The sequence below is a fragment of the Lynx rufus genome, unplaced genomic scaffold (genome assembly GCF_022079265.1).
Source record: "Lynx rufus isolate CCGP_SWC_20201006 ecotype Redwood Valley unplaced genomic scaffold, mLynRuf1.p SCAF_2, whole genome shotgun sequence".
Lineage (NCBI taxonomy): Eukaryota > Metazoa > Chordata > Mammalia > Carnivora > Felidae > Lynx > Lynx rufus.
In genome coordinates this window covers 43,471,934-43,499,336 of record NW_025814834.1, presented here as the reverse complement: position 1 = coordinate 43,499,336, position 27,403 = coordinate 43,471,934, and the positions used below count along the sequence as shown (strand labels likewise).

Genomic DNA, 27,403 nt, shown 5'->3' with positions numbered 1-27,403 from the left:
ACCTGAGTCGAAATCAAGAGTCCAGCTGGGGCACCTGGGCGGCTCAGAGCCCAGAGCCTGCTTCGGATTCTGTGTCTCCTTCTCTCTCTGCCCCTCCCCGGCTCGTGCTGTCTCTCTCTCAAAAATAAACATTAAAAAGACTTTTTTTAGAGAGTCGGACACTTAACCAACGGAGCCACCCAGGCACCCTTTTCTCTTCTTTAAAATGGAGAAAATAATGGCACTAGTTCATAACGTTGTTATAAGGATTCAGTGAGACACTGTGTAAAGTGCTCAGCATAGTGCCTTTCATATAACGAATAGTCACTGAATAAACAGATGTCGGCGAATATTAATCATATTTAGGGACCTGCATCTAGCTGGTAGTGCACGTAGCTTGCTGTTTCTACACTTAGGAAAGTCCCGTATGCTTCATTCTGCCTCTTTTCCCCACTGTGGATCCTAACTTAAAGGGAGCATATCCAGTCCTAACACAGTGATTCTGAACCTTGATTACACATAATAATGCTGGTGCCCAGGCCATGCCCCCAGTCCCCTCAAACCAGAGTTTCTTGGAATGGGGCACAACCATCCTATTTTGTGTAGCTTAGCTGGAGAGCCACTGCCTTAGGATATTTCTTGGGAGTGTTGTTGTTCTGCTTATGTTTTTAACCAGACCACTGAAGAATTTTTTAAACAGCCCTTTCAGATTGAGTTCTAGGTTAGGTCAGTGCTTCTCAAGCCTGAATGTGCAAACAGATCACTCAGGGATCCTGGTCAGTGGGCCTGCGCTAGGGCCCCAGGTTCTCCTCATCTAATAAGCTCCCAGGTGATGTGGAAGGTGCCTGTGGTCTACCTACCAACTTTGGGTAGCGTCAGGTTAGGTAACCTTACTAAAAGTGCCCCGAGCAAGTTTGGAAGAAATACAGCTTTCATCGTTATTGTTTATTTGGAAGAATGGACTCCAGTAACTAATGTTTTTTTAAAGAGCCAGTAAATACGTTTTCAGCCAAGCCTGTAAACATTTACCTCCTAAGCTGTCTTTAATTATGATGGTCTGACTCTTGCTTTGTCCTTTTAGGGCTCTGAAGCAGCTAGTAAAGGAGACTTTCTCTTCAGCAGCGATCACCTTATTGAAATGGCCACAAAGCTGTATCGGACGACTCTCAGCCAAACCAAACAGAAGCTCAGCATCGAAATTTCTGATGAGTATGTTCATAACTGTTTGAATGTGGTGTTTCACTTTCTGCTTTCTTGCTTCAGCCGAGCACTCTAGTCTTGCTCATTAATGCAGCCACTATCTTTAAGTAGCGAGTGTGCATCTGATATTTATTCTAGATGGTGGACGGGCAGTGAATGGTACTGATCAAGTCCTTGCCTTCATGTCCCTGACATCCCGGCGGAAGAGACAAATATGCATACATAATAAATAAGTGATATGACTTTGGTTAATGACAAATGCTTGTGGAGAGGGAAAAAAAAGCAGGATAAGGCCCAGAGTGTGCTATTTTTGATAGGGAGGTCAGGGAGGCTTGTTTGATACAGTGACATTTGAGTCGAGGCTGAAATCAGTGGAGCAAGCCAGGCAACCATCTTGGGAGGTGCCTTCCAGGGCAGGGAGGCAGCAGGTGCAAAGTCCCTGAGATGGGAATGAACTTAATGGCAGAGTGAAATGGTAGGAAAAGACCCTGAAGAGATAGACAGAGACCCGGCCATGTGCAGCTTGGTAGCTAAGGTAAGAAGTTGAGATTTTACTGAGGTCGATGGAATGCTATCACAAGTTTCAAGCAAGGATGTGGCATGATCTGATTTGTGATTTTCAAAGATTCCTCTGGCTGCAGTGTGGAAAATAGCTCTAGGGAGGCAAAAATGGAAGTGGAGAAAAATTGGGAGCTTCTCTGAGCTGTCTAGGATGATGTGGCTTAGGCTAGGGTGGGAGTGGGAGGTAGTGAGAAGTAGATTCCAAATGTAATTTGAGGGAAAACAAGAGGACTTATTAACAGATTGGACGGTAGGTCTGGGGCCTGAGCCCAAATGGTGGTACCATTTACTGCCACAGATGACGCTTAAGAAAGAAGGGTTTGGGGGTGGCTGGGTGGCTGGGCTGAAATCAAGGGTGCTGTTTTGGATGTATTATATTTGCTATGCCTTTTTCTGACATAGATAGATAGAGAATAAGCATTCCATGTTGACAAGGTTGACTGGTATGCTAAGACTGCTATATATAAATTTGAAATTTTGCTCTTTTTCCTTCACAGTAGGGCTCTAAGGATAGAGACTGATTATTTATATGCAGGTTGGAGCATTCCCCCCACTTATGAAATCTATCGATATGAGCTTATTTGAATGAATTTGAGTTACTGTGCTGATTGATACCTGATTGGTTACTTTACTTTTCAATAGAGTGTTTACTACCTGTTTATATACTTCTTTGCATGTACAGTAAGAAGTCACGGAACCAGATTGCTCAAGAAATGATTTTATTTTCTAATTAAGATTTTTGCCAGCCTATTCTATTTCAACTTTTTCTAAAAGTCTTTCTAAAATAAACTCATACCCATTCTTGGGGTGCCTGGGTGGCTCAGTCGGTTAAGTGTCTGACTTTTGATTTCAGCTCAGGACATGATCTCACGGTTCGTGAGTTTGAGCCCCATGTTGGGACAGAGCCCCGATAGTACAGAGCTTGCTTGGGATTCTCTCTCTCTCTGCCCTTCCCCCGCTCGTGTTCTCTCTCTCTCTCTCTCTCTCTCTCTCTCTCTCTCTCAACATAAATAAACTTAAAAAAATAAAATAAAAAGCAAAATAAATTCATACCCATTCTTATCCCTCTGTAGGCCAAGCTAACTCTCCTTGATGTTTGAGGATGTACAGAACCTTGGGTTCATCATCTGTCCTCATTGTACACCAACAGTGGTATTTAGATTTGGTGGGAGATTGACCTTTATGTATACTCTACATAGGAAATTGCAGTTTGTAGTAAATAGCTTTTCTTGTCATTAGGTCCTTTCTCATTAAACAAAGAATACGTATTAGGAAAAAATATAATGGCTACTTGGGTTCTAGTCAATTAAGATTTTAACCTGTTAGGGCCTATTATAACTTTAAACTCCCTTTAGTTGAAATGTGTTATAACTTGGGATGCAGGGCTTCTGTTTCGGTGGAACTGGTAATTCCCACTCATCCCGGGAAGATTCTGTGTATTCCAGATGCAGGAGCTCCTTGGAATATGGATGAAGCAGCCTTACGGTTGACTCACTACATTAATGAGGTTGTCTTTACAGAGAAAGTCACATCAACACCCAGGCCACAAAGGATCGCTACTCTTAAGCATTTCCCAAGCTGGTATTGTAGGAACACAGCCTCTGCTGTGAAGAAAGTAGTGGCTCATGGAAATGTACAATCTTTCTTTACTACAGGTCTCCCCAGATGTGCTGTGTTGTCACACATCATGACTCTCCAGAGGGGCTGGGCAGGATAGCGTGTGCTGTTTCTCATACGTCATCCACCACAGAACCCTCCCGCGGTTCTCACATTGTGTGTGAGGCACACAGTTGTGCAACACTGATGGGGATGGTTTGCTTGTGGGTGGCAGGGACCCTGCCTTGTCACAGAGAGGGGTATGATGTTCTGGATGCGTAAGCTTTCAGTAAACATGCTTGTGGGAGTGAAGGTTTACAGGGTGGCCATGTGAAGAAAACAAAACATTTAGTCGCATCGTAAACCAGTCCAAAACACCTTTCCTTTTCCAATTCCTAATCGTTGTTTGGTTTCATAAAAACAAACAGCTGATGGCATCCCGCAGAGCACCCGTGGTCCCCTGCCCAGGCTTCAGGGAGCCACATGGCAGAGCAACGGTCAATGTAGCCTGTTTCATAACCTCTAGAGCTCTTAAGCAAGGATCATACACCTCCTTGGAGCACATTTTAAATTTTAAAAAAATTTTACAAAGTCATGGGCAGGGGTGCCCATGATGTATTTTTTTTGCAGTCCTAAGTGGCTTTAATCCATTTCACTGCCAGCTCTGCAGATTAGTAATTTTTTTTAAGTTTATTTATTTTGAGAGAGAGAGAAAGCACACACACAAGTGCAGGAGAGGGAGAGAGAGAGAGAGAAAGAGAGAGAGAGAGTCCCAAACAGGCTCCGCACCATCATTACAGAGCCTGATGCGGGGCTTGAACTCATGAACCGTGAAATCATGACCTGAGCCGAAATCAAGAGTTGGACGCTCAACCGACTGAGCCACCCAGGCGCCCCTCGGCAGATTAGTATTATGTCCAGTGTGCAGTTCAATGACCGAAACCTTCCTCAGTGTGTCCTTTTCAGAAGCAGAAGTAATATTTTAATACACCCAGTCTCCATAGGCATTATGGATAAACTGGCTGTCAGTTTACAAGAGGAGAGTCAGAGTCCTATTTACTCCTTAGAGCAGTTTTAACCTGCTTTGTAATTCCCAGTTCTTATTCCCAAATGGTTCAGTCCATAAATAGATTGCATTTTAAGGACCTTAAATAAAATGTGTAATATTTCTAAACAGTTTCTAAAAACGAAGTCCTAAAGGTATTGAAAAAACCAAAGTGAATTTGTTCTATTAAACATTTTAAATATGTGTGTGTATGTACTTGGGTACACACACATAATATACAAACGTGTAAATGATTCAACATATGCAGTTGTTTGAATATTTTAAATCAGAACAAATCATCTAAATTCTTTTTGCTGTGACATTCGAACTGGTATTGATGCTGTGAAAGAATGCATTCAACATTATTGTTTGCTGGAGGGTGATTCTCTGATATCCATGCCCTCACTGTGGGCCATGCTCCAGTTTTCTCTTTTATGAAGTGGAGAGGAATAATACTACTTGCCTATGGGGCACCTGGGTGGCTCAGTCGGTTAAGCGTCTGACTTCAGCTCAAGTCATGATCTCACAGTTCATGAGTTCAAGCCCCACGTCGGGCTCTGTGCTGACAGAACCTGCTTCAGACTCTGTGTCTCCCTCTCTCTCTCTGCCCCTTCCCCAGTCGTGCGTGTCTATCTCTCTCAAAAGTAAATACGCATTAAAAAAAATTAATAATATTACTTGCCTCATAGGATTATTTTAAAGTTGAGTTAATATATGTAACTTACTAAGAAAAGTATGGTTCATGGTGAACATTCAGCAAATCTTGCAATCATGCATTGTGAACATGAAGATAGCCAATGCTAAAGTTATTGGGGAAGAGAACTCCCTATACTTTCATTACACTATAAGTGGTCTTTGAAAATTAAAATGTCAAAATATTTGATTTTTTAAATGCGTGTATTGGCATTAAATTCGAAAGGTGCTTTCTTTCTTTGAGGCACGTAGATACAAGTATATATGCTGGAGAGATGTGATTTTGGAGCCATAATTCTTTTTGTCAGTACTTTCAAGGTAAAAAGAAAATAGACCATTCCAAAGCAGGGAAGTACTATCCTGTTAAAACAATTGATAAATTAGGAGCGTATGTGTCACATTTCACTCCTGTAGACAATGTTTGCAAAACACGGACGGGTTCTGTAGACCTTGACGCTGAGACTAATGTGCATGGAACAGAGCTGTTTTGATGTTTGCTGTTGTCGTGCATCCAGTGAGCATGCGATCTGTCACACGGTTGTTAGAGTGACTCAGCTATATGCCAGCAACTCAGAAAACTGTTCCCTGAGAAACATATTGCAAATATGGCAACGTTGTACTGACTCTTACGCTGGAGTGACGAGCACTGGCTTTGAGATGGGAAAGCCCGGGTTCTGGTCCAGTCATGCCGCTCTCCTTCCTCCACAGGGATGCCATCCTTGAGGGCAGGGACCTCATTTTGTATGGCCAGGTGTCCCTTGCAGCCCTGAGCCCAGCAGGAATGCAGTACGTTTGTGGTAGGAAGGTGTGACAAATCATCCTGTGGACGAGCACTTGACCCCTAACAGTCTATGAAAGGACAGATTGGAACTAGAATATGGTTTCACATGTTGTACCACATGTACTACTACTGTAGGATAAGAAGTGGCTTTGGGTGTGCACTGACAGAGTGTGTCAGTGTTTTGATTATATGTATATGCTATATATGTATATAGTATATATGTAGTTTGTATTAGTAATATATAGTGTATATATATACATATATACACTATTATATACATACTATATATACTCTACTATATGTAGTATATTATATATATATTTTATTTTTTATTTTTTTAAATTTTTTTTTCAACGTTTTTTATTTATTTTTGGGACAGAGAGAGACAGAGCATGAACGGGGGAGGGGCAGAGAGAGAGGGAGACACAGCATCGGAAACAGGCTCCAGGCTCCGAGCCATCAGCCCAGAGCCCGACGCGGGGCTCGAACTCACGGGACCGCGAGATCGTGACCTGGCTGAAGTCGGACACTTAACCGACTGCGCCACCCAGGCGCCCCTTATATATATATTTTAATGGACATTAAAAAATCTAAAGGGAATATCAAACTTGCAATTTTATTATTATTCCATAGGTCACAGCTATTTTGAAATCTACTTACTTAGGGTTAGAAACAACTATTAGCATAGTGTGTGGATATGACAAAAACTGTTGAGGAAATAATGTCAGTAACCAGTGTTTGGAAATCATAGTCTGGAGTGTCTCTAGACCTCTTTAATGATATTTTTTCATTTAATTTTCTCAATCTGTTGGTAATTCAATAGGAACCTCCCCCACCCCCTGCCAGTTTATGGTCTTACTATGCAAAAATGGAGAAAAATGGGAAAAGAGCAGGTTGGTCTTCATTTGAAACATGGAAATAATTCTTCTTAGCCCTTCTTACCTTACTGGAGTGTGATGAGTTAATGAACTTCACTTTCCTTAGGGGCTAAGTGATGGCTGTTGCAAGTGCTGATGGAAAGAGGCAATACTTGTCAAGGTCAATATCCATTAGGAAACAAAAGCTAGTTGGGGGCACCTGCGTGGCTCAGCCGGTTAAGCATCTGACTTGATTTTGGCTCAGGTCGTGAGCTCAAGGTTCGTGGGATCGAGCCCCACATCAAACTCTGCGCTGACAGCTTGTATTCTGTCTCTGCCCCTCCCTACCCCTCTCTTTCTCTCTTTCAAAATACATAAACTTAAAAAAAAAAAGAAACAAGCAAAAGCTAGTGTTAGTGTCATCATCAGCTGTTGTGTGTATACTTTTCTTTAATCTGCTTTTCTTTTCTTCCAGGTTCCTGGTTCAGTTCAGACAGGATAAAGTATGTGTGAAGTTTATTCAGGGCAACCAGAAAAATGGGAGCGTCCCAACGTGCAAACGAAAAAACAACCGTCTCCTTGAAGTTGCTGTTCCTTAACTGGCTCCTCCTCTCTGCTTTCACGGACTCGTTTCCCTGTAATAGTGCAATTTTGTTTTGTTTCGTTTCGTTTTGTTTGGGGTTCATTGTATGTTTGGGAATTGCCAAAGGCTAATACTGTTAAGAGTCCCTTGGCAAAATAAAAATATTCGACTAATCAATTTTTAGTATGGGAATAGTTTTAACCCTTAAAATACACAGCGTGTCCTGGCCTGTAACATGTCACACGTGTTTTCTGTTTAGTCATTGTGTTAGATCTGTGTACCTTAAATCAGCATATTACTCATGAATCAGTAATTACGTATAGGAAATGGTCCCAGAAGATAGTGCATTCTTTCATCAGATATTTATTGCGTGCCTGCTCTTTGCAAGGCACTGTGCTGGATGCAATGAAAACTTATTGGGAACCCTTTTTTGTTTTTCAGGCCATGGCAGGCTGGCTGCTTTGTGCTAACTTTACTAGGGCTGAGAGAGGTTGAGATGTTGAAACCAAAACAGTAACTGTTGCTGACGAACAGCATTGTTCTGAATCCTGTAGTGTGATCTTTAACAAATATACTTCAAGAAGGGCTGGTCCTAGAAAGTAGAAATATATGACTGGGTAAAAAAATGCCTCTCCACGTAGTTTCTATTTGAAAAGAGAAAACTGACATTTGAACAGGACTTTTAACGTGTCCAGATCTTGTCATTGCTTTTAACACTAAACAACAGAGTCATTCTTATTTCAGAAAAAGTGCAGAAGCAGTCCAAATAAGTCTACAAATAAGATTGTATTTTCCTGTTTCTGGTAAGCAGCATATATGATCCTATATAGGCTCATATTTGCAGAGTGTTTTCACCCAAGTTTGAGGAAATCCTTTAAACAGATTATACAGTAAAGAGCTGAAAAGCCTTTCAGATAGTGGCAAGCATTCTGTACAACGTGCAATAAACATCCAAGATCTTTTTTGAAAGTTTTATTTATAATATACATTTTGTATGCGAGGTGATTGGTACAGGGTGCATATTTTAGTCAAGGGTCAAAATTGTGTTAATTTGCAGGACTTTTTTTTTTTTCAAATTTACAATAAGGATTCATTTTGGAAACTACATTTTAAACTTTGGAATCAAATTGTTTCTTATTTGGGAGGATAATGTATATACATTGGTATGTTAAATAATAAAACTGTTCTAATTTGGTGCCATTTCCTGAATCACAACTGTATTTTTGTATCTCGGGCTCTTTTTTCATGTTGTATGTCAATGTAATATCACATAGAAAGGCTTTACAATTCAAACAGTGTATGTTTTCTGTGTAATTGAATTTCACTTAGCCTTTTATAAACCAGAAACATTCATTGAAAGTATTTGGGTGGGGGAGGACTTTCTTTTTAATTTTTGTACTTAAAATGATTGCTCCCATAAAAAAATTCTCAGAAGCCTTTATGTTTATCGGTGCAGGTAGAGGATATCATTATTTTCTCTTCGTCTTCTCCAGCATGTGCCTAAAAGTGGTAGATTCTGAAATAGTTCCTGAAATAAGTGAGTAGAAATTTGGAACTAGAGGGGTGCTTGGGTGGCTCAGTTGGTTAGGCGTCCGACTTCAGCTCAAGTCATGATCTTTCAGTTCATGGGTTCAAGCCCCGCTTCAGGCTCTGTGCTGACAGCTCAGAGCCTGGAGCCTGCTTCAGATTCTGTGTCTCCCTCCCTCTCTGTCCCTCCCCAACTTGTGCTCTGTCTCTGTCTCTCTCAAAAATAAATAAACATTTAAAAAAATTTTTTTAAATAAAAATTGGAACTAGAGAGGGTTTTTTAAAAAATGTTTTAAAAATATGTAATACATTCATATTGTTCAACATACAAATAAATGTAAGCAGATATACAATGCAAATTCTCCATCCTGTCACTCAGCCATGTGCTCAGTTACCATCCCCCCGCCCAAGTTAACCATTGTTTTTACTTGCTTTTGCCCTGCTTTATGCATATGCTTCCAAAACAAAATAAAAATACAGATTTTTACCTCTTGCTTTAGTAGACAAAAGCTAATATGCTAGATAGACTTTGTTCTTTACTCTGCCTTTTTTGCTCAGTGTTCTTTTTTACTGTGGTACCATTTTCCATTGTATGGATGCATTTCTCCAGTCCCCTCCAGATCATTGTTGGGTTGTTTTCCTGAATGGAAATTTAAGTCTGGGATGGAGAGGGCGAATATTCCATGGGTCTTACTTGTTAACTTTTCCCAAATAACTTATCTGCAGATTGTTCATTATGAAGATTAGCAATAATAGCAGTTAGAAATAATATATTTTCCAAAGTTCATTTCCAAAAGAGAAGCCATTTGATCTCAAACTTTGTTGTAGGTGTTCTGCAAGGATTTAAAAATATCTCTACAAGGTAGTTTTAAATGAGAGTGTTTTTGCATACACATCCATCAGTTCTAGTCTTGTCATCGCAATAATAAGTTTTGGTCATGAAATTCATTCTAGGTGGGTTGTGACTTGACTTGGAGAAGTTTTTCTGAACTTTAGCAAGAAAGCCTCCTGATGTACCAGGGTGAACTACGCATCCTTGGAGTTTCCTAAACTAAGCTCGCCAGCTGGGGAGAGCATCCTTGAAAGGTACAAATTGGAAGCAAGAGTTCTTAATGTTTTCAGTGTATGTAGTGGTGCCTCCTTTTTTTTTTTTTTTTTTCCCATAGGGAGCAAGTGCTAGTGATTATTTCCATAGGGAGATAATTGCTGAGAGCAATTATTTAGAGCTTTTCAGCTCAGCAATAGAGTCTTAAACCCTGGTTTTCAAACGTGAGGTTAGAGTTGGGTCAAAATCACGAGGAAAGCTTGTTTTTAAAACACAACCAAAACAACCATGCAGATTCCTGGGCCATACCCCTTCCCAACTGAATTGGGAATCTCCAGAACAGAGTTTGAAAATAGGCACTTAAAATCTCCAGGCGATTAAGCACATTCAAGTTTGAGAACCACCAAGAAAAATCCTCGAGTTTCTCTGTAGCCGCCCAGCCATCTGTCTTAACAAGTCCTCCGGGAGGTGGTTCCGACATGTGCCCACGTGTATCAGAACTGGCCTAGAGCCTCTCTGTAGCTGCGAGCTGCATTGTTTGCCACACCTGCCGGTGCCTCCCACCCACCCCCAGTGCCTGACTAGATGTTACTGATAAACTGTGGCATTGTTCTGTTATAATGGGTGAGCAACCAATATTTCTTTATCTTTGAATTTCTGTCGCTGTCCTGCAATGGCGGATTAAAGTATTACTGGCACTCCGGATTTCCTCAGTGCCCTGGCCTGGCCACACAGCCCTAACTTGTTTCCAGCCACCACTTACTTGCCCAGCCCCTGGAGTGACTTGTAGGTCTAGACTAAAAGAGGTGCTTGCAAAAGGTAACCAGGTAGTGAGCACCAAAAATCAGACCATGGCAGTTGCCGAGTATTCTTGACCTTGACTTCCACGTGCCACGGGGCGAGAAAGGAACATAGGTAGGAAAGTCACTCTCTAACCGATTGGTTACAGTTTTGTATTTCCCACTCTTGGAATAATAAGTTGGACCCAGCACTCAGACCTAAAGCCTTCAGCTCAAGTTTGAATAGCTTTTCTCCTACCCCAGGGGTTCCGAGGTGTGTCTGTGATCCTAAGGCACCATGGTCGCGAGTTCTGAGAATCATAGGTGCCCCCTCAGGTTTGAGGCTTTGACAGAAATCTAAGAGGATAAATGGTTTTATTATGCCATTTCAATTAGTATGCAGAGTGAGAACTCTCAAATTCACGTAATTAAGTATAATTACGGTAATTAGGATATGGTTCAAAATTCTTAGTCTAATAGACAACAGCGTCTTTTTTGTGTGCTATTTTTCATGTAATAAGTGAGGTGTTTAGGTTCTAACATATTCAGATAACGAGCACCCTTTAAAATGGTGTATGTTGCTGGAGAAGGATTTTGAAAACTCCTAATGTGTTTATTAAGTCTTATACAAGCCTTTGTTTTTAAGCTGGGCGTTCTCTGCTAACGACCGCAGCATTCAAATTCACTCAGTTAGGTGCAGGGGATAAAAAGGAAGAGAAGGAAGGACAGTAGTTTTGCACTTCTTTTCCTCCTGGTGGGAAAACACAGCTGTAAGTTTTCATTGTCCATTTGAAGATTTAATGTTGAGGACTTAATGTTTCATCACTGGAGGGGCTCTTTCTTTGCATCTCCTTGTAAGGAACACTCCATTCCATGCCCTTCACTCTCAGCTTCTGGTCAGCTAACCCTCAGGAAGCCACAGCCTGGACGAGCTGGCACTTGCTTTCTGCTCTTTCCGGCTTCTATTCCAATAGGCACTCAGTAGAAAATTAATTGTTTTTGAGTTGGTTTCCTGCAAATCTTGCAATTGTTTGCCTCATTCTCTTTGGTTTGAAGATCATTTTCAAAATCTGGAGTTAATCACAGCACAGCGTAAACCACAGCCTCTTTCTCATTAGCTTTTTCTGCCGCCATGGTGGCCAGATCTCCTCTGCTCCGTTCCGTAAAATTCAACAAAAATCTGACTTTGTAACCAAGGAAAATAGTGTCGGCTTCTCAGCATTTAAGGAGGAAACTGGGAACAGGATTTAATTCTGTATTCACCCAATGGCCTGGCGATACTGAGAGAAAGAAACAGATCAGCCAGCCACCTTATTTCACGTACCTAAAAACATTTTTGTGGGTCTAGTTTTGATATCTAATGGATATACTATATGTATTAATTTTAGATGGATAACAATGATTTGATGTATGTGTATATTGTGAAATGATTACTACAATATTCCGTGAACGTCTGTCCCCTCATGTAGTTATTTTTTTCTTTTTCTGGTGATGAGAACTTTTAAGGTTATTCTCTTTTTTTTTTTAATTTTTTTAATGTTTTTATTTATTTTTGAAACAGAGAGAGAGCATGAGCAGGGGAGGGGCAGAGAGAGAGGGAGACAGAGAATCCGAAGCAGGCTCCAGACTCTGAGCTGTCAGCACAGAGCCCGATGTGGGGCTCAAACTCACAAACCGTGAGATCATGACCTGAGCCGAAGTCGGACGCTTAACCGACTGAGCCACCCAGGAGCCCCAAGGTTATTCTCTTTAGATTATTTCACTTAGTTTATACTCCCTCCAACATTCCTTTTCTCATTTCCCCTTTCCTTTCATCCCTTCTCTCACTAATGAGTGGATCTGGCATATTCTCTACAAATACGTATATATACATTTAATGACCTACACATCAGAAATGTTCACATACCAGAAAAACTGAACACATCCATGTAGTAGCACCCAAAACAAGAAGCCCCTTTGTCCGCCCTAGTCACAGTCCCCCACAGAAGTAACTTTCTCTTGTATTCTAGTACCATATATTAGTTTTGCCCTTTTTGTTTGTTTGGTTTGGGTTTGGGTTTTTTTTTCTCCATATAGATGGAATCCTACAGTACATACTCTTCCTTCTGACCTCTTTCATTCAATATTATAACTGGAATTCATTCACATTGTTGCTTGTAGCTAAAATTTGCTTGGCCTGTGTAATACCATTTGCTTGACCTGTGTATTGCAGTGTGGGTAGGCTGCAATTTTGTAATCGATCTTACTGTTGATGGGCATTTGGCTATGATGGGTAGTGCTCCTGCAGACGTTCTTGTACACATCTTGGCGAGTATCCGCCCTCCTGTCTGCGGGGTGGATACCTAGGAATAGAGCTGTGGGGTCACGGGGTAAGCTTACGTTCACCTTGAGTAGATTGCATCAAACTGACTTTCAAAGGAACTGTAGCAGTTAAGGCTCCCACCAGCAGTGAGGGGACAGGGGGGCGTGCATTTTCTCTATATCCTGGCCCCACCTAATGTCGTCAGTCTTCTTAATTTTGGTCCCGCTGGTGGATCTTAACTTGAATTCACATTTTCCTGACGACTCATGAACTCAAATACCTTTTCAATATAGGCAATTTGCACGTCATCTTTTGTGAAGTACCTATTCAAGTAGTTTGCCTTTTTTTTTTTTTTCCTGTTGGGCTTGTCTTTTTGATTTGTAGCTATATTTTGGATAGGAGACCTCAGGTGTGGGGGTGGCAGGCATCTTTCACAGTCTGTGGTTACCTTTTTACTCTCCTACTAGTATCTTTGGATGAACAGACATTGCATTTTAGTGAAGGCTGGTTTACCAGTTCTTTCCGTTAGGGTCCATACTCTTTCCTGTTGAAGAGATATTTGTTTGCTCAAGGTTATGAGGATACTTGTGGTTTCTTTCAGAAGCTTTATTGTTCTGCCTTTCACATTTAGCTCTTTAGTCTACTGGAATTGATTTTTTTTTTTTTTTATGATGTGAAGTAGGGAGTGAGGATTCATTTTTTTCCCCCCACATGGATAGCCTTAAAAAGACTGCACTGTTTCTAGATTCTCTCTTCCGTTAAATTGACTGTCTGTCTCTGTGTTAATCCCAAACCGTGTCAATCATTACAGCTTTGGAACAAGTTGGCATGGTCATTTGGGAGTAAAATTCATAACTCGGAGGCCCTACACTCTTGTGAAAGCAGGGAGTAAAGCATTAAAATTAATAAATACACATTCATGTATTTGGAGTAATGATCGTTCGTCAGAGTCCTGGAAATGTGAACATAAAATCAGCCCTTTTCTTTAGCCACAGGGATTTGGGCATGGGAGTCCCTTAATGGGATCATATGGCGAGAATATTAAGTGTTTCCTTGAAGTCAGTTAATGTCTAATTTTACATGATATTTTGGTTTTCCATTGACGTAGCAGTTTCGATCCATATTACTAATTATCCCCACTTTAAGTTTTCCCTAAAATCTTCATAAAATTACTATCTTATATAAATGAACGTATTTCTTTTTGTTTTCAGGTAAAATTGTCTGTTTTCCTCAAATGTGCTTCCTTTGGTGGTGAGAGAACTCTGATGGTTTTTCTAATTCTTTAACTATCTTTTACAACTATTTTTACAGTCTTTACAATGGATTATCTCGTCCAGTGATGACAGTTTATAGATGAAGCCAGATGGAACTAGAAGTCCCCTAGGACCCTCAAACTTTTATTTTTAATTTAAAAAATGTTTCTAAATAATTTCCTAGCAATCACCTAAGCTCTTCTCTCGTGTGCTGTTTGGAGCTAAATTCAGAATGGCCTTTTCTAAAATGATTGCTACAAATTCAGTTTCCTGAAGTGAACGTTCTAATTGACAGAGAGGAACACCACTGAAAAGGCATATAGTAGCATTTTTTTTTTCAGTAGCATTTAAGGCACATGCATCTTCTTAAAAATATATATATTTAGGGGCGCCTGGGTGGCGCAGTCGGTTAAGCGTCCGACTTCAGCCAGGTCACGATCTCGCGGTCCGTGAGTTCGAGCCCCGCGTCAGGCTCTGGGCTGATGGCTCGGAGCCTGGAGCCTGTTTCCGATTCTGTGTCTCCCTCTCTCTCTGCCCCTCCCCCGTTCATGCTCTGTCTCTCTCTGTCCCAAAAATAAATTAAAAAACGTTGAAAAAAAAATTAAAAAAAAAAATATATATATATTTATTTACTTATCTATTTAGGAGTATGCATGCATGTAAGTTGGCGAGGGGCATAGAGCCAGGGAGAGAGGGAATCCCAAGAAGGCTCCACACTGTCAGTGCTGAGCTCGATGCAGGGCTCGAACCCACAAACAGTTTGATCGTGACCTGAGCCGAAACCAGAAGTTGGATGCTTAACCAACAGCCACCCAGGTGCCCCCCTTGTGTGTGTGTGTGTGTGTGTGTGTGTGTTTCCATGAGGGGCCAACTGTAGACAAAGGAAAACGTGTACTTTTCATGTTATATGCAACAATAATAATCAATTGCCTCGAGAAGGTACAAGTGTGTATAAGTCAAATAGGAAATAATATATACTGAAGGGACACCACAGAGTTGTTGAGGCGTTGTATGGTAGAAAATAAAAATGTTTCTTCATTTAAAAACCTGAAAGTAGTCCTTCAGCTATAAATTCAACCTTCCTTGTGTATTCAGTAATGTAACATGTGGTGAGACTGCCATTCTAGTGTCTTCTTTTTGTTTTTTTTAAGAAACTATTTCCAGCATGACTATTTATTAAAACTACATATACAGCATATTTATTTGTGATTGAATATGAATGTTATATTTTAAAGATATTGGTCTTTCCCAAGTATACATTCTTGTTTTTTTTTAGTGTTTATTTAAACTCTAGTTAGTTAACATATAGTGTATTATTAGTTTCAGGTGAGCAATATAGTGAGATTCCACACTTCCATACAATGCCTGGTGTTCATCACATCAGGTGCCCTCCTTAAATCCTAACTTCTAATAAGGGGCAATGTCATCTTTAAGCTGAGTAATCAAAACTTACTCTCCTTGTTTTAGCCCCTAAAAATGACCTGAAGGTTGAAAACAGCTTTTAGAATAGAAGTTCATAGAATATAACTGTATCTGTTAGATTTGACTCAACACGGTTTTATTCAAATGAAGCTACCTAATACTTTCTGATGGAGGAAAATCAGTAAGTTTCTATTGAGATGACCAACCTGACCATTTTTTTAAATGTTTGTTCATTTTTTTTTTAAATTTTTTTTAACGTTTATTTATTTTTGAGACAGAGAGAGACACAGCATGAACGGGGAAGGGATAGAGAGAGAGGGAGACACAGAGTCAGAAGCAAGCTCCAGGCTCTGAGCCATCAGCCCAGAGCCCGACGCGGGGCTCGAACTCGCGGACCACGAGATCGTGACCTGAGCTGAAGTCGGACGCTTAACTGACTGAGCCACCCAGGCGCCCCTGTTTGTTCATTTTTGAGAGTGTGCAAGTGGGGGAGGGGCGGAGAGAGGGAGCAGAGGATCTGAAGTGGGCACTGTGCTGACAGCAGTGAGCCCAATGCAGGGCTCGAACTCACGGACTGCAAGAATGTAACCTGAGCCAAAGTCTGATACTCAACCGACTGAGCCACCCAGGTGACCCCCAACCTGACCATTTTTAAGAATCAAATTCAAAAAGGATTTTACAAGTTTAATGTTGCCCAACATACCATGTGCACAGGAGAGGAGAGAAGTTATTCGTATTTTGAGCATTATTTTGTAGAATTTGAGTGACTGTAAACAAAAATGTAGGGGCGCCTGGGTGGCTCAGTTATGCGTCCGACTTTAGCTCAGGTCGTGATCTCACTGTTCATGGGTTGGAGCCCCCCCTCGGGCTCTGTGCTGACAGCTCGGAGCCTGGAGCCTGCTTCGGATTCTGTGTCTCCCTCTCTCCCCCTATCCTGCTCGTGCTCTGTCTCTGTCTCAAAAATAAATAAATGTTTAAAAAAAATTTTTTTTGGGGCGCCTGGGTGGCGCAGTCGGTTAAGCGTCCGACTTCAGCCAGGTCACGATCTCGCGGTCCGTGAGTTCGAGCCCCGCGTCAGGCTCTGGGCAGATGGCTCGGAGCCTGGAGCCTGTTTCCGATTCTGTGTCTCCCTCTCTCTCTGCCCCTCCCCCGTTCATGCTCTGTCTCTCTCTGTCCCAAAAATAAATAAAAACGTTGAAAAAAAAAATTTTTAAAAAAATAAAAAAAATTTTTTTTAATGTAAAGGAAGATATTCTTAGCTATTTTGGCATTTATTTCTGTTGGAAAACACCCTCACTTTACTGTAGTTTTGAAAAGGAACGGGCAAAAAGTTCTTATGTCTGGGTATTGTTATGGACAGACTTGGCACGGATTAAGGTAGAGATCCAGAGAACAGCAATAGTTGGAATTTAGTCTTTCTGATGATCATGGGTTGTTTGGTAACAGCTGTCTTTACTTCCTCGCACAATTTGGACTTGGATCTGAAAAAGAAATAGGATCTAGTAACTTTAAATGAAAAGCACTTGGGAGCTGTTGCTGAAACATTATAAAATGGGAAGGAAATCCACCCACCAATTTGTTCTTTCCACTAGAAAAGAAACCCACAGATGAAGATGCCATGTGTGGTGTCTTGAACTGCCCCCAACCCATACCAGACACACGGTTTATTTGAGTTTATTTCATGAGTGTGGTTTGATACATATAGACGTAGACACTCCATTCGTAAAAACAGAACAACAGCCATTTGTGATGAGTCCACGAGACTAATTAGGAAAATTGGTACAGATCTGCTCAGAAGTCATCTTTAGTCAAAAAGAAAAAAAAAAAAAATTCATCATTAGTCACATAGTTGCCACTTACCTCCCAAACAAACCTATCTTTGAATACTTCATATTTGAGGCTGCCTCTGCATCATTTTTTAAAAAGTTTATTTGTTTATTTAGAGAGATATCTTGGGGCACGTGGATGGCTCAGTCAGTTAAGCGTCTGACTTCAGCTCAGGTCATGATCTCATGGTTCGTGAGTTTGAGCCCCACGTCGGGCTCTGTGCTGACAGGAGCTGCTTCGGATTCTGTGTCTCCCTCTCTCTCTGCCCCTCCCTTGATATTACTCTGCCTCTCTCTCTCTCTCTCTCTCTCGCTCTCAAAATTAAATAAAACATGAAAACAAGGGAAAGCTCGAGTGGGGGTGGGGCAGAGAGAGAAAGGGAGAGAGAATCCCAAGCAGGCTCTGCACTGTCAGCACAGAGCCCAACTCGAGGCTCAAACTCAGGCACTGAGTTTGGCACAGGTTGAGTCGGGACACAACCAACTGAGCCACCCAGGCACCCCTGCAGCATTTTTTAAAATATGTTCTGCTGAGACATGGTACATTTTAGTAATAGGAACTGCTTTATGTTGAGGGTGGAGATTTTAATTCTTCCAGTTTTGCGATCAAGTCCAATTTTGATGTGGTCAAGTCACTTCTTTTTCTTTTTTTTTTTTTTTTTCAACGTTTTTATTTATTTTTGGGACAGAGAGAGACAGAGCATGAACGGGGGAGGGGCAGAGAGAGAGGGAGACACAGAATCGGAAACAGGCTCCAGGCTCCGAGCCATCAGCCCAGAGCCTGACGCGGGGCTCGAACTCACGGACCGCGAGATCGTGACCTGGCTGAAATCGGACGCTTAACCGACTGCGCCACCCAGGCGCCCCAAGTCACTTATTTTTCAATAACTGCATCACCATTTGTTCTTTTCAATATATTTGATATTCAATTATTAGGACACCTGGGTGGCTCAGTCGGTTGAGCGTGACTTCGGCTCAGGTCATGACCTCACAGCTTGTGAGTTCGAGCCCCATGTCAGGCTCTGTGCTGACGGCTCGGAGCCTGGAGCCTGCTTTGGATTCTGTGTCTCCCTCTCTCTCTGCCCCTGACCCACTCGCGTTCTGTCTCTGTCTCTCTAAAAAATAAATAAACATTACAAAACATTTTTTTAAATATTCAAGTATAAAACACTTTTTAAACCAAAATCAGATCCCCTAATGGGCCGTTTTGCTCTATCTCAGGCTTCACCTCAAGTTTTGCCAAATGTGTATCATCGGACAAAACTGCCAGTCGGCACAGTAGAAACTCTACACTGACCTTCAAATGAAGGTACATATAAAGTGTCTGAAAGGCTGCCATCTTGATTTAGAACATGGATGCTGAGATTAAATGTGTCAGTGAAGGAAAAACACTTCCAACTCTTACCTAAAAAGAATTTTCCCTTTACACATGGAATTTCAAGAATATCAGTGAAATAATATTAAGAAATTATCTCTGTCATCTAGGGTGGTTCCCAACTTTTTCTAGTAAGAAGATCCTTCTTAATTTATTCATGAACACTTGCATGTGATGATCATGCTTTTGGCATCTTCCGATTCAATAAATAACATGATTTTTATAAATGCATTACTGAAATAAATTCACATTTTCTTAATCATAGCACCTCTCACCACATTTGCAAAATGGGATTACATGTGTCTGCAAGTCTTATTAATACAGTCTACAGACTTGGTTCATGTGGATTCATAAATCCCTTGCAAAACCTCCAAAGTTTGTGAATTGCCCGTCCATATCCTCTAATCCCTTTGCTTTACAAATAAGAAATATCAGGGCCCAGAGAGATTCAATGATTGGTCTAACTTTTTTTTTTTAAGGTTATTTATTTTTGAGAGAGAGAGAAAGACCACGCATGCGAGGGGGAAAGGGGCAGAGAGAGAGAGAGAGAGAATCCCAAGCCAGCTCCATGCTGTCAGCACAGAGCCCCACACAATCTCACAAACCGTGAGATCATGACCTGAGCTGAAATCAAGAGTCAGACGCTTAACCCACGGAGCCACTCAGACGCCGCTGGTCTAACATTTTATGATCACTGGCAGCGCTAGAATGTAATCCATGTCTTCTGGTTTCTCCACTCTCCACCACAGGCTTCCTTAGGAGGATAAGGAAAAGATACCCAAACTCCTGTGTTTTCTTTTATGAATTTACAGTGGTGGCTATTAATGGAAGATGCCACAATACAAAAAATATGCAGGAAAGGTGAGATCCCAATGTAGAAACCAAAATTCGCAGTGTCTGGCACCTAGTAGTTGTTCAATAAATGGAGCAGATGGACACCCAACTTCTTTTCCATAACTAACACTCTGCCCTCCCTGAGTGTTCTGGTTCCCTCAGGCTTGAAGCTCTCATTGTCCTTGTTCATGCTAGTTATACAGTTGAACGTTAAACTTGCTTTTTCCCAAAGATACTTATCAACAATAACTCAGTTCCCACCCCCGTCCACTCTCCCCACCGCCCATAATAACTGTTTAAGGGACTCACCTTCCATGCCTGTGGACCATCCCTCCGACGGGATCAGGACGTAGACACAAACAAATGGATTGTTCTCATTTCCCAGGCAAATGTTTCATGAAGAAACTTGATCTCTTGAGGGTCTAAGGAGAGCAACATTGAGATAAACAGTAAGTTTTCTCCTAGTCTTCATTCATTCTTTCTAACATAGGAGTCATCTCTAAGCTAATGAAGATGGTGAATAGTCCAAAATCAAATGACATCTTTCATACCGTAAGTAAAACTACCCTGAAGCAGGAACACCTACTCCGGAAGCACGTTTGCATCTTCCTCACATCCATGATATTGTTATTTGAATCCCAGTGCATTTGTTTTTTGGTTTTTGGTTTTTGGTTTTTTTTTTTTTTCTTTTGTGCAAGAGCCAGTAGAGATGTCCAAGGAAGAGTGCTTTGTGTTAGGCAGAGCCAGGCATTAATTCAGACGGCCCTGTGCAGGACTCAGCGCTCCTCCAGACAGACTGAGCTCCTACTCCATTGATTCCTCCCAAAGGGAAGAGGAGAGAACAGACATCTTCCTCCTGAAAAGACGTGGGGAATTTAGACATTTTGTCTCTTAAAGAAAATCGTTATTTTAAGCTTATTTGGTATTGACCATGTGTGAAGTAATAGTATTTAAGTCTGTATGAGACTTGGCACTTTGTTTTTTTGGTTTTTTGTTTTTTTAAGAACAACTGTCAGGGCGCTTGGGTGGTTCAGTCGGTTAAGCGTCCGACTTCGGTTCAGGTCATGATCTCACGGTCTGTGAGTTCGAGCCCCACGTCGGGCTCTGCACTGACCGCTCAGAGCCTGGAGCCTATTTCAGATTCTGTGTCTCCCTCTCTCTCTGCCCCTCCACTGCTCATGCTCTGTCTCTCTCTGTCTCAAAAATAAATTAACACGTCAAAAAAAAAAAAAAAGAACAATTGTGGCTGCTAGCAACGTGCCATTTATTTCATAAGAAGGATCAGGGAAACTGACAGCATTTTGAGAGCCTGAAATAAACCAGTGCCTGCTACCTCTGATAAGCAAAGTAGTGATGGGTATTTGTACAGATTTGCCCTGCTTAGACTCGGAGGCTCTAACATTGTTTTATCTTTTAGGAAGAGCATCTTAGAGCTGTTTAGAAGCTCCTGCTACCGTCGGTCGGCTCCATTAGGTCTTCACCCTGGTTTATAAACACACACACAGCCCAGGGCTTCTGTAGCACACACTGACCCACGTTTGTTTCTTAAGGACAAACCTTTGCTAATGCTCACCGTGCTCTGTTAGTCCCCTCGCTTGTGTCAACCTCTCTAATCCCTCCATCTCGCAGCTTCCTCAGGACAGGTGCAAAGCAGGAGCCCAAATTATCCCCACTGGAGTTTGCCCCTGAAGCAGTCCTGAGATACACAAGGAGGATTGCTCACAATTTTCTCACAAGAAATTAGAAATTCAAAATTCATAATTTGGGGAAATTGCGAATAAGCTGATGAACATTCAAAGGGCACACAGTAACACGTGCTTCAGATGCAAGTTTGGCTGGAGAGCTCCTGTGAAAACTGCCACCGTAAATTCCACCTGGGCTCTCGTCTAAAGCAACTCTGGGGAAGCCTGTCTTCAAACTGCAACAGCATTGTGTTCTCGTTTTAGAAGTAGAGGTTTCATAGTCCCTCTTCCTTCACCCAAATATGGTATGAATCCTGGCCCTAGGGTCCCCTCATGCAAGGCAGTCAGCCGCCTTCTGAAAACGCAGCCCCAGACCTACCCACAGTGCTCTTGAATGTGACAACCCAGGGTTCTCCCGGAAGAGCTGAGGTGTTTGAAGCCACTTCCAGTTAGAGAAAAATCACAAACAAAAGCCATCAAAAAGAAACTTAAAAAGTGCAATGATGAGAGGTGATTTGCTGGCTCAGTGAGTGGAGTTTGAGCCCCATGTTGGGCGTAGAGATTACTTAAAAATAAAATCTTAGGGGCACCTGGGTGGCTCAGTTGGTTAAATGTCTGACTCTTGATTCCAGCTCAGGTTATGATCTCACAGTCATGGGGTCGAGCCCCGTGTCAGGCTCTGCGTTGTCAGTGTGGAGCCTGCTTGGGATTCTCTCTCTCTCTCTGTCTCTCTCTGTCTGCCCTCTCTTCTGTCTCTCTCTCTCAAAAATAAATAAACATTTAAAACTAAATAAATAAACTCTCAAAGAATAATAATAAAATGAGAAATAAAATCGGCAAAAATGCTAAACTTTCCAGAACATGCCTAAGAAGGACATGTTTGTATTATCCTCCTGGGGATAGATTTTGTCATTGATGATTATATACTGCATAGCACACGGGTTTTGTGTGTGTTTTTTTTTAACAAAGAAGTAAGGTATGATTCTCTTTGTCGGATCTCTTTCATTTTGAGACCCCCGTAATAAAATGACTCTGCAGCAGCAGAAAATTGGAATAGTATGATCAGATTTGTGTTCTAGAAGCTAAAATAGCTACAGCTTTGAAAATATTTTTTTCAACTCCTCAAGCATGAAGTAGGAGAACAGTGGTTGTAGCATCTTGAGCATGTCCTTCGGCACTTGGTGTGAATGACAGCTCACAGAGGACACAGAATGGCAAACTGTTGCCTGAGCACCAAATGGCCCTTGAACCCACCCAGCTGGTGCTTTGGACCATAAAGAGAAATAATTGCATCTGCAGAGCTTAATTTATGCTTCACTTAAGATTTGTAGGGAATAGCTTACTACCACTGTTCCCCTTTAAAGCCTTGGGGCTCAGACGTTAAAGAAGCTAACTGCATAGACTCTTACTGCTTCTATTTCTGGCCCTTATTCAACAGGGAAGCCTTATTTGCATTTAAATTTTAAATATGGGGCCTTTCTTGACTTAGCAGCATTGTTCATAAGATTTCCATGTGCTTGTGACTGACAGACGGATATTTAAAACAATCAAATGTAGATTATTCCTTGAAACCATACGACTCAGTCTCTCTTGTGGATAACTTGCTTTCCAAAATAGTAAGTATCTAGAATCCTCAGTTCTGAATGGGTGTGTGTGTGTATACCCTCGTGCATATGCACATGGGTTTACATTAAAACACACACATGCGTGTGCATGCACACACACACACACAAAACCTTTGCTTCATGCTTGCTTCTTTGAACTTTAACCTCATCTTGCAAACAGGCAGATCTCATCTGTGATGCATCTAATCAGGAAGTACTGGAGATATTTTTGTAACTGTTTTGCAACATAAAGCTGCATCTTTCTGCTTCCCTTGAAAACAACACGTCCTGTTCCTCAAAGATCATAACACTTGGGTTAAAATTTTAAAAAGCAAAAGAACAAAATAGAATTCCATGATTCTGGCTTGGACTATATCCACCACCTTCGACCAAAGTCCCAGATGCCAGGCCCCTAGAGGTCACTGTTAATTCCTTCCCTGCTACTGGAAAAAATGCAGCTTCCTTTCATGCCATCAGAAAGATGTCCCATCATGGGACACCTGGGTGGCTCAGACGATTAAACAACCGACTCTTGGTTTGACTCTTGGTTTCGGCTCAAGTCATGATCTTAAGGTTCGTGGGTTCGAACCCTGCATCAAACTTGGGATTCTCTCTCTCTCTCTCTCTCTCTCATTCTGCCCCTCCCCTTCTCACAGTCTCTGTCTCCCTCAAAATAAATACATAAACTTAAAAAAAAAAACAGAGAAAGGGGCGCCTGGGTGGCTCAGTCGGTTGAGCGTCTGACTTCGGCTCAGGTCATGATCTCACGGTCTGTAAGTTCAAGCCCCGCGTCGGGCTCTGTGCCGACAGCTCAGAGCCTGGAGCCTGTTTCTCATTCTGTGTCTCCCTCTCTCTCTGACCCTCCCCTGTTCATGCTCTGTCTCTGTCTCAAAAAAATAAATAAACATTAAAAAAGAAAAAAGAAAACAGTGATGCTCCATCCAGTCTCCACAGGGTGGACCAGTGTGTTGGCCTGTGTGGCTCTAGGGCATTCTGACAAAGCAATGGAGGAAAGGGTAAGATAGATGGGAGAAGCAACGATGACATCATGGAGATAGTGACAGGACGTGGTCAAGCTGTGTGAAGAGAGCGGCAGGCAAGGTAGGGCTACCTGGGATAAGACTGCTGGTTTGGACTGGTGACAAGCGGGAGGAAACCTTGCTGTGACGACAGAGGCGATTCGAGTTGGATGCCATGCTCTCTAATTAATATAGTGTCAACTATGTCCTTATATTTCTCCTTCCAATTAGCCTTCCAGAATTCAATTATAGAAATAATTTTATTAAATCAGAAATAATTTATCTGAATCATTAAATTAACTTTTCAGAAAGACAACGTGGGAACATTTAAAAAAAATTTTTTTTAATGTTTTATTTTATTTTTGAGAGACAGAGACGGAGCATGAGTGGGGGAGGAGCAGAGAGAGAGGGAGACACAGAATCCGAAGCAGGCTCCAGGCTCTGAGCTGTCAGCACAGAGCCTGACACGGGGCTCAAACCCACAAACCGTGAGATCATGACCTGAGCCGAAGTCAGATGCCTAGCGTACTGAGCCACCCAGGCGCCCCAATGTGGGAACCTTCTAAGGGACAAAACATTCTGTATAATGGAATAAAGTAGCATTCTGTCTCCATCGTCCCCCACCAGTGTGCTCCCACTGACCCATGCTGGGCAATGCTGCTTGGCACTGTGGAGGACATACCCTCCTCTCACCTGCTTCTCTCACCTACTGCCCCCTAGTGGTGTCATACCGCTGCGTGAGCCATTTCTCTTGCCTTTCCATTGCTCAGCTTCCATTGCTCCGTTCACTGCAACCCCGAGAAGTTTATTCTCTTCCGCTTGCACACACTCTTATACTTTCCTTCCTTCTCGCCCCTTAGCGTCTCAGGTTTTCTTGGAAGAATTTTGTTGCTTCTTCATCTTTATGACATTTATGAGCAAAAATGTGTGCTAATAATGGCAAAGTAACTCTTTCCTTTAAGAGTGCTTAGCTGTCTTTAAATGTTTATATTACATTCATTAGTGAGATTTCTTTTGTGAGTTTCTCTCTCCCCTAGAAGAGACTGATTTTTCTCACTCCTTTTTAAAAAATACTCCCAGCTTCTATATAGTGGCCGGCACATGGTGGCTACTCAATAACATTTGCTGAATTATTGAAAGGATGAATGTAATATTTACTGAGCACCTACTATATGTCAAATACTGACCTAGGTGCTGGGGATATGATGACCAATAAAATAGACAAATAAAAGCTCCTGAAGCTTATATTCTAAATGAAAAATGCATCAAATTATCTTCATTTAAGAGAAAGAAAAAGCAACTAAAAGTAGACATCATAAAAAACCAGTATGATCAAGATCTAAAATCCTTGAAAAATAAACATTCTATCGCCTCATCTTTTCCAGTTAAATCTCTCTTATGTGCCAGTTTCAAGTGGAAATAGTTCCTTTTTTACTTCATTATTTTTCCTCTTAATGACTAATATTGCATACTATTATTTTCAACTCTGCTTTGTTACAAATGTGGTGGTGTCAGCCACATTATAATATGAATAAGCTTTGGCTATGAGCATAGGAACCCAACTATCATTTAGAACAACCTTTATAAGAAAATATATTCAGGTGTCTCATAATGAACTTAACTCCTGAAATATAGTCAATGGATGATTAGATGGGATTTCAGCATGGGCCAAACCCAATGAAATGTTGAAAGAAACATTGCAGAGTGTTAATAACCTGGCTTTTTTTTAATGTTAATTTATTTTTGAGAGAGAAAGAGAGAGACAGAACATGAGTGGGGTGGGGGGCAGAGAACGAGGGAAACACAGAATCCAAAGCAGGCTCCGGGCTCTGAGCTGTCAGCACAGAGCCCAGCGTGGGGCTCGAACCCACGAACAGTGAGATCATGGCCTGAGCCAAAGTCACTCAACTGACTGAGCCCCCCAGGCGCCCCTAGTAACCTGGCTTTTCAAAAGATAGATGCAAGTATTTTATCTACTCATTGCCCCAATAATATTACTATTAAGAGGAAGAACTTGGCAGTGACTCTGCAACACAGGTGTTTGTTAGTCCTATGTCTCCTTCCCCGATTCCTGGCTATCCGTGACCCGGACTTGTACTCTTCCAAAGGCAAAAACCAACACAAACACCACTTCTGTCACCTCTGTTGATGTGGAATACCATTCATCAACTAGAAGAGGTGGCGAACCTTTCCAACAAATCATATGAATTCTTGTCAGGTATTAAAATTTAAAGGCATATTGTGAACAGTGTCTCCCAATGAAAATGCTGTATTGATTTTGCAGAATTTCTTGTTTCCTTATTTTCCTGCATTATTGCTTCCTTTTAGTTGATTTATTCATTTGTTTTTTCAAAAACTCAGTAATATTATGAAGACTATGTAACAGCATAAAAGGTGGTATAATACTCCCCATAAAAGTCAGAAAATAAAAATTGTGCTCTGTGCACAAACTATATACGTATGCTGCATGTTCCATTGTCATTAAAGTTACAAGACTGAATTTAAAAGTTACGGTAGCAATGATCTTAAATTGAGCCTAACTAGGTTGAAGCTTTCGCTATCTTCTGATTTATTGCATACAATTCTGAGTATGGCAAAAGGCAACACGTATGTTTGTATTTAAGATAATGAAGGAATGGCATATATTCATTCAAATGTATTTAATTCTACAGTACGTTTCTTATGCATAGCAATTCTGCTTAAGTATTTTCTCAAATTCTTTGATAAAGACCCTCTTGAAAACAAAATCTGTTTTCCTGCTCCGGCAAATGCTTTTTGAGTCTTGCTAACATTGCTGAAAACACCTAAGTGTATATATGCTCACGTGAATTATGGTGTAATGAGTGGCATAGTGTGAATACGGGTAAGCCTATGTGTCAAAACATTTACTTGTAAGTATGTGCTGTTCTGAACACTCTTCTCTTCTATGAACTGGAATCTTCTATATGCACACCTCACTTAAAGAAAAACTGGTATGGGGGCGCCTGGGTGGTTCAGTCGGTTGAGCGACCGACTTCGGCTCAGGTCATGATCTCACAGTTTGTGAGTTCAAGCCCCGCATTGGGCTCTGTGCTGACAGCTCAGAGCCTGGAGCCTGCTTCCGATTCTGTGTCTCCCTCTCTCTCTCTCTGCCCCTCCCCCACTCATGCTCTGTCTCTCTTTGTCTCAGAAATAATTAAACATTAAAAAAAAATTAAAAAAAAAAAAGAGAGAAAAACTGGTATGGATACCTGTACTTGGAAAATATAATTTAGGGATAGTTTTGCTTCCTTAAAGATTCCTTCCTATGGGACTTTTTTTAGATGGCCAACAACATCAGTGAATTTTTAATAGTGAGTTTCCAACTTTCAGAAAGACTGATACTGCTTAAAGAGGAGATAAGACTCCTACGTTCCCTTTCCATAATTCTTCCATCCACCTAGAACACCCTGTTTTGGTGT

The 27,403-nt window shown here is 41.4% G+C and overlaps 1 protein-coding gene across 2 annotated transcripts in view; it reads left to right on the top strand.

The window, feature by feature from the left end:
- The window catches only part of MYO1B (myosin IB), a 155,562-nt gene extending 147,075 nt beyond the window's left edge, over positions 1 to 8,487 (top strand). For both annotated transcript variants that reach the window (XM_047083916.1, XM_047083915.1), the window contains 2 exons: positions 1,061 to 1,188; positions 7,188 to 8,487. In XM_047083916.1, the coding sequence (XP_046939872.1) occupies positions 1,061 to 1,188; positions 7,188 to 7,311 (252 nt within the window). In that variant the 3' untranslated portion in view covers positions 7,312 to 8,487. The remainder of the gene's footprint in view (positions 1 to 1,060; positions 1,189 to 7,187) is intronic.
- Positions 8,488 to 27,403: the final 18,916 nt, after the last annotated feature.